The sequence below is a fragment of the Galeopterus variegatus genome, unplaced genomic scaffold (genome assembly GCF_000696425.1).
Source record: "Galeopterus variegatus unplaced genomic scaffold, G_variegatus-3.0.2 Scaffold3404, whole genome shotgun sequence".
Taxonomy (NCBI): domain Eukaryota; kingdom Metazoa; phylum Chordata; class Mammalia; order Dermoptera; family Cynocephalidae; genus Galeopterus; species Galeopterus variegatus.
This window is the reverse complement of record NW_007729515.1, coordinates 92,546-99,885: the sequence shown is the minus strand read 5'-3', so window position 1 is coordinate 99,885 and position 7,340 is coordinate 92,546. Positions and strand designations below refer to the sequence as shown.

General features: G+C 40.5%; 1 protein-coding gene across 1 annotated transcript in view; it reads left to right on the top strand.

Annotated features, from left to right (window-relative positions):
• Positions 1 to 7,062, top strand: part of ITIH2 (inter-alpha-trypsin inhibitor heavy chain 2) — a 35,052-nt gene extending 27,990 nt beyond the window's left edge. The window contains exons 17-21 of the mRNA XM_008584914.1: positions 2,751 to 2,864; positions 3,196 to 3,394; positions 3,960 to 4,132; positions 4,754 to 4,865; positions 6,759 to 7,062. Of these exons, the coding sequence (XP_008583136.1) occupies positions 2,751 to 2,864; positions 3,196 to 3,394; positions 3,960 to 4,132; positions 4,754 to 4,865; positions 6,759 to 6,906 (746 nt within the window). The 3' untranslated portion in view covers positions 6,907 to 7,062. The remainder of the gene's footprint in view (positions 1 to 2,750; positions 2,865 to 3,195; positions 3,395 to 3,959; positions 4,133 to 4,753; positions 4,866 to 6,758) is intronic.
• The last annotated feature ends 278 nt before the right edge of the window (positions 7,063 to 7,340 follow it).

The following is a 7,340-nucleotide window of genomic DNA, read 5'->3' as shown; positions in this document are numbered from 1 at the left end:
GGGAGCGCCGCCATGCTCCCAAGCGGCGCACTGTAGCAGTGCGCCACTGGGCCGGCCCCCAATTGTTATCTTTAATAAAAGCAATTTTCATCAAACAATGTGCCTCAAAACATCATACTTGTGTAGAGGAAGGAAGAGGATATCTATTAAAAAAAAGTTGAGAGCTTTTGTTCTGTGTTTTAACAATGCCCTCTAGTGCTCGGCTCCAACAAAAATTGATTAACCAAGTTATTTACTGAGTACATAGCATGAGGTTCATGATGGGAGGGATGGAAAGGAGCACAAGGTTTTGTTCCTGTCCTGAATTAGTTTATCCTCACATTCAAGTTCCAAAACACACACTTGAAAATGAACGAGTTGAAGGCAGCACAGCAGAGTAGGGTTCAAGCTGTCTGCCCACAGTGGACTTGCCGGCAGACAGCTTGAGTTTAAATCATTGCTCTGCCACTTACTAACTCTGTGACATGACCCCAGGCAAGTCACCTGTCCTCTCTGTGAGGATATGGTGAGAATGAGTTGAGTTTATGTTTGCAAGGAGCTTTGAGATATCTCAAAGACAGTAAACTCTCCATGGCCTACTCTTCCAGTTTTATTCTGGAAAACATAACCACTGCCGTTCTCTTCAACTCAAGCCTTCCTCTTCGATCCCTTCAGTTATTGAGGCTGGAAACTGGCAGCACTAAGCCGAAGCTCTCCACCCAGTTAGAATAGTGTGGATTCTACTGAAATATCTCTTGAGTTTTCCTTCTCTTGCCAATTCCATTCATTATCCCAGTTCTTAAATTTAACATTCCTTGCCTGGATTACTGCTTTAGCCACTAAATGATCTTCCTGTGTCTACTCTCCAAAACTTTATTTATATTGCCACCAATAATTCCCTAAAATCAAGGTTAAATCATGTCACATTTATTTTCAAAAACCTTTAATAGCTGCCCAACAGAATAAAGGTCCATTCTTTAGTGTTGCAGGGTCTTTATGGTCTACATTTTTAGTCTTATCTTTTCTTCCGCATTCTTCAGGAAGCCATCCTCTGGACACACTGAGTTGCTTTCTAAACAAATCATGAACTGTTCTGCCTCCCTACCTTTCTCAGTCTGTCCACTAGAATAAAATGTCTCTCTCCTTTGCCTTCCCCTCTTCTCCTCCTGACTTCAAAGTTTAGCTCAAAAACCAACTCCTTCATCCGCCTTGCTCATTTTGCCCAGGGGAGACAACTGTCCCTTCATCTTCAAGATCACAGTGCTGTGCTTGGGCTGTTGTTATACCACGTACTTCATTCTATCTTCTGTCAGTGGTATGTCCTCCTTCATCACATCACTGCTTTCTTGAAGGCACAGACCACGTCTCACTTATAGCTGCACCAAATATGGCCTGAGTGTGTTGCATATAGGTTTGTTTTTTCTCCTTCACCAAATATTTGTTGAATGTTTAAATAGGGGGAAAAAAGATCAGGTGTATTAGTCAGGGTTCTCCAGAGAGACAGAATCAATAGGATATGTTATAATTATATGAAAGGGATTTATTAGGGGAATTAGCTCACGTGGCTATGAAGAAAAGTCCCATGATAGGCCGTCTATAAACTGGATGCTGGTAGCGTGGCTCAGTCCAAGTCCAAAGGCCTCAGAACCAGGGAAGCTGATGGTGTCCTTGGTGTAAGTTCTGGAACCCAAAAGCTGAAGAGTCTCAAGCTCTGATGTTCACGGACAGGACAGAAGAGTGTATCCCAGCTCCAGCGGATCAAGAGAGAAAACTTCACCTCTTTCCTCTTTTGTTCTCTCTGGACCCCCGGTGGATTGGATGGTTCCCACCTACACTGAGGGTGGGTCTTTCACACCCAGGCCACTCAGACTCTCATATTAATCCCTGCTGGAAACACCCTCATGGACACACCTGAAAAGATAGCTTTACCAGGTTTCAAAGCATTCCTTCATCTAACCAAGTTGACATCTAGAATTAACCTTCACACCAGGAAAGATCAGCCAGGATAACCAGGTCTGATAACAAAGGAGTATTTTCTTAGGAGTAGCTTGATTCTTCCTTGCTCCTGGAATTGATTAATATTATTTTGTATGTCAACAATAATATTATGTCTCCTTTATTTTTCTGCACTGTATATAGTTCCTTTAAAACATATATCTATCTTCACACATGTATATAAACATATATATGTATGTATGTATTTCTTACATATATGGGTGTGTGTTTCTTAATATATAGATGTGTATGTATATGTCTTAATATATACATATATATGAATATGTGTATGTTTCTTGATATATATGGGTGTTTGTGTCTTATCTATATAGGTGTGTGTTTCCTAATATACATATGGGTGTGTGTGTTTCTCAACATAATATGGGGGGGTGTTTCTTGTGTGTGTATATATATATATATGGGAAGTGTTTCTCATATATATGTGTATATGGATGTGTGTGTGTTTCTTATGTCTTGAGTCTTTCTCATTCATTTTCTATGTCTAGCAGCTAGCTTAGTACAAGCACAAGAGCTACAGAATAAATATCTACTATATTTGTGAAATGCCAATAAAGCTCTGGGGGAGGCCCCACGACGAAGGAAGAGATGGGCTTTGATCCCCAGAATTGGTGTCTAAACCAGCACCTGGCATATAGCAGGAGCACAATAAACATTTGTTCTAGCTAAATTGAAGGTGTTCAGGAGCAAGATACTGTTCAAAATTACCTTCCTTTTTATGAGTTTGTTCATTTTCATTTTCTTTGTATGTTTTCCAGTTGAAAATGACCCACATTTTATCATTTATCTACCAAAAAGCCAAAAGAATATTTGTTTCAATATTGACTCAGAACCTGGAAAAATCCTCAACCTGGTTTCTGACCCAGAATCAGGTAAAATAAAAAGAAATTATATTTGAATTAGACAATTAGATAATTGTCATGCTTTCCTGTCACTACCTGGGGTTTCTTTCTCTCTCACCTGAACAATTATAGTTCAAAATACATACTCTGAGTATGAACTGGCAGATCTTATTGTGATACAATTATTTTAAACTATAATATATATTAGTTATAATATATAAAATGAGAATTATAAAGGAAAAAATTTATGTAAATCATGAGGCAAAATAATAATTTTCCTATACTGTCAAGTTTTATAAATTTAAATTATGATACTCACACATGCAAAAAAAATGTCACACAAGAAACTTTTTTTCTGTAGGGATTTTAGTCAATGGTCAGCTCATTGGAGCCAAGAAGCCCAAGAATGGGAAACTAAGCACCTATTTTGGAAAATTGGGATTTTATTTCCAAAACGAAGATATGAAGATAGAAATCAGCACTGAGACCATCACCCTGAGCCGTGGTTCTCGCACGTCTGTCTTGTCCTGGTCTGACACAGCCTACCTGGTTAATCAGAGGCAAGTATGATTGCACCTGCATTCCAGCCTGTCCTTGACACATGACTGCAGAAATAAATCTAGACATCAGAGACATCACATAGAACTTTAAATTGTCACTTTAAGTATAAGGAAGTCGAGATTCAGAAAAATTGTTCTTACCTACTACCCTGTTCCTGGCAACAGGGACTGTGATTTTTGGTCACCGTTGTGTCTCAGTGCCTAGCCTAGTGCATGGTATACAGTAAGTACTCAATGTTGGATCTGTGAACGAATCCATCAACTGAAATCCATAGCTGACTCTATGTCAGAGAGTGCTCCACACACTGTGGTGTGTCCTATGTGTGGTATCTTCCCAATTCGTTATCTGTTCATTGATTGTATATCTACAAACATGTAAATGGGCAGAATTTTAGAGCGGGGAGTTAAGACAACAACATTCCACAGCAAAAACGTTGTAAAGTTCTTAGAGAGCCAGTGGAATTGTACCGGGAGGAACGGAGAGTTCGTGTTAGGAGTGAGAAATACGACTTTGTGAAAAAGTCTGTTCTGGAATCATCGAATTGCATTTTGACTTTCACGCTAGGGTGCTTGTCTCTGTGAAGAAAGAAAAAACTGTGACTATCACCCTGGATAAAGAGATGTCCTTTTCTGTTCTACTTCATCGTGTTTGGAAGAAGCATCCGATCAATGTGGACTTTCTGGGGATCTACATTCCCCCCACAAACAAGTTTTCACCTAATGCTCATGGACTAATAGGTAAGTGCCAATTGGCCATCTGGCACACGAGGGACTTCTCTCAGTCTTTAGTAACTTTGACTGACGGCCGTTAGAAGTTGGTACAGTGTTAGGTGTGGACTTAAGGGCACAGAGGACCAACACAGCAGTGGAGGGGACTCAGGAATGCGACAGTCAGGACCACCTGCCATCCCACACAGGGAGTTCCACGGCCAGGACCTCAGCATCACAAATTGCACAAGTTAAGAGAAGGGACAGATAAATTTTAAGTTTTATGCTGAAGAATTTTTTCTAACTGAAGAGAGGTGACCTGCTTTAGGAAGTCTTTGATAACAAGCAGAGCATCCTGGACATGACAACATGAACCTTGTCCTGTGACTTGAGCTACATCACCCCCTGCCATCAGGGCGGTCAACTTATTTATGGCCCAGTAGATCAACCTCATGTACAAAAAGCGACCACAGGGAGATCTGCTGTCAGGAAGGACCCCTCCCTCCCTCATTATTCCTTTTCCCTCTCCTCACGTCTTTCTACACTAGGAATTCTGAAGGGAGGATCCACTGCGTGGACCCAATGACGAGCCTGTCTTTTTACCTAACCTTGGACTCCACGTAAATAAATGTCTGGGCTTTGTTTCACTAGGCCAGTTCATGCATGAGCCAGAAATACATATCTTCAATGAGAGACCGGGAAAGGACCCCAAGAAGCCAGAGGCGAGCATGGAAGTGAAAGGACACAAGTTGACCGTTACCAGGTAGGTCTCGGATGCTTAAGACAGTAACCAAAGGGCCCCTGGTAGGACTGGACTTACTCAGAGAAACGGAAGAGTAAGAAAAGCTGTTTTAAGCACCACCTCTGTCAAACTAAACAGTTCATCAGGAATAGACACATAAGCATTTGCAAATAAGGACACACTTCTGATAGCCCATCGTAAATGCAAATTACTACTACATATATATGTTGTAAAATGCCAAGATTCATTAATCTATTGTTCTCATCTTCATACATTAGAAGCCCTAAGGTCACAGGTCAGGTAACTGAAAAAGTTGACCCAAGGAGAGAATCATAAAAATACCTATGTAGCTCCATAGTGCTAGAGAATGAATGTGTATTTTTCATAAGGCTAAAGCTTTCTTTTTGAGTATGGATCTACTGAATGCTCTCTTGGTAGTTTTTCTTACACAAACTATATCCATATGCTTCATTTTAAGTGAGCACTTAGAACTTATAAAGCATTCCGAGTATAAAATTCTTATAAAACTTTATCTTTTCTCAGTCTTTTACAGTTGTCTCACCCATGCCTAATTTGATATCATTTTAAAGCATTTTTTACCTTTTTAGAGTTTTTTTTTTTCCTTTTTGTCTTTTTTCGTGACCAGTAACGGGATTGCAACCCTCAGTGTCGTGCCCGTACTGCGACCGACAACAGGATTGCAACCCTCGGTGTTGCGCCCGCACCTCGCTCAGCCAGTGAGCAGACCGGTCTCTATATGGGATCCGAACCCTCGGCGGGAGCGCCGCCACACTCCCAAGCGCCACACTGTACTGAGTGCGCCACCGGGCTGGCCCTTTTTTAGAGTTTTTATGAAGCAGCCAACTTTGTCTTATTAGAAATGATGCTTTTTGCACACAGATGTCATTGGATCAACTATATGCTGATAAAAAATAAATAAAAAAAATTAAAAATAAACAAAAAGATGTCGTTGGCTTCCACATAATTAAATCATAACATTACAATAATAATTAAATGATAAAATGACAATAACAAGTACCACCACAAAAATAGATTGTGAACTAAAATAATGGATTCTTAGTGAATACACTACTTAGCTGGTGTCAGTTTACCAGACAGAGGGCAAAGTGACCACTGCATCAGTGAGCATGACTCATAGAATTGCAAGTACCAGTTAGTAATAGTAATAAGAAGTGATATGAGTTTGACAGAAGAGCCTCTACTGAACTCTAATGACAAAAGATAGATGTCATGTCTCAGTTTATCCACTGTGAGCTTCTTGTGATGCACAGTGAAACCGAGCTGACCTGGGCTATGCACAATTATACGAGGGGACTTCAAAAAGTTCATGGAAAATTTTGTATTATCTTTCAATTCTATTTTTCTACAAACTTTTTGAAGTCTCCTAGTAAACTTTTAAGGCTCATTAATGGCCATGTGCCATTTACCTTTTCAAATCATCAGCTTCTTTGTCCTTCAAGCGGAGGACGTGAATTTGCTCAAAAACAGCTGGCCTCGCCCTTAAATAAAATAGTCATCCATAAAGTGAAGGTAAGAGGTGCCTCAGGTTCATTCTTGAGGTAACATGAGTTTAGCCTACACCACTTTGCAGTTTTACTCCTGCTTCCATTTGGACTAATTTGCTGCTCTTTATCTTGCTGGAAAAGTCTACATGGATCAACCTCTATAAGGTTATTCAAAAGCTCTAAGATCACACTGCCCACTCCCTGTTAACACCAAACCCCAGCCTCTGTCGTTTCGTACGACTTGGGAAGCAGAGATGAGTAGGGTGTGGGCAGACATGGTGATAGAAGGGATGCAAAGAACAGTGGAGGAGAGAGAGTGTCTTGTGTCCAGATGCCCAGCCGGCGTGCCTTGGTCTGTTCCCTAACTGTCCATGTTGTTTGCTTGCAGAGGCTTACAGAAAGACTACAGAACGGATATCGTGTTCGGAGCAGATGTTCCCTGCTGGTTTGTGCACAACAGCGGAAAAGGTTTCATTGATGGCCACTACAAGGATTACTTGGTGCCTCAGCTCTACAGCATTCTCAAAAGGCCTTAAAGGTTTTGAGTTTTGGGAATTATATGTATAAAAATACATCTTCCCTGCTACTTTTGTAGTCTTTCTTCAGTGTGAATCATTAAAAAGGAACCAGATATCATGGTGATCTATAAAGCCCGTTAACACATCTGAAGAAAATAAATATTTTGCAGAGAAGCTTCAGGAGTTCGTTGCATTTTCAGATGCCAAGGGGTGTTCATCGGGGTGATGTGAAGGAAAGCTGCTTTGACAAGTCAAGCTGGCATCCAGGGAGAGCCGTAGATTTGGCATTTGCTATTGTTGAATGTCAGGCCCTCAGCCTTGCAGATTAAGCACATTTTTACAGTTAGTTACATGTAAAATTCAATTATGAGGTTATTTGATGAGCAGGAAATATGACTAGGGGAAGTTACTAAGCAACTACGTTGCTTTGTAGAGATTTATACTACAACCCT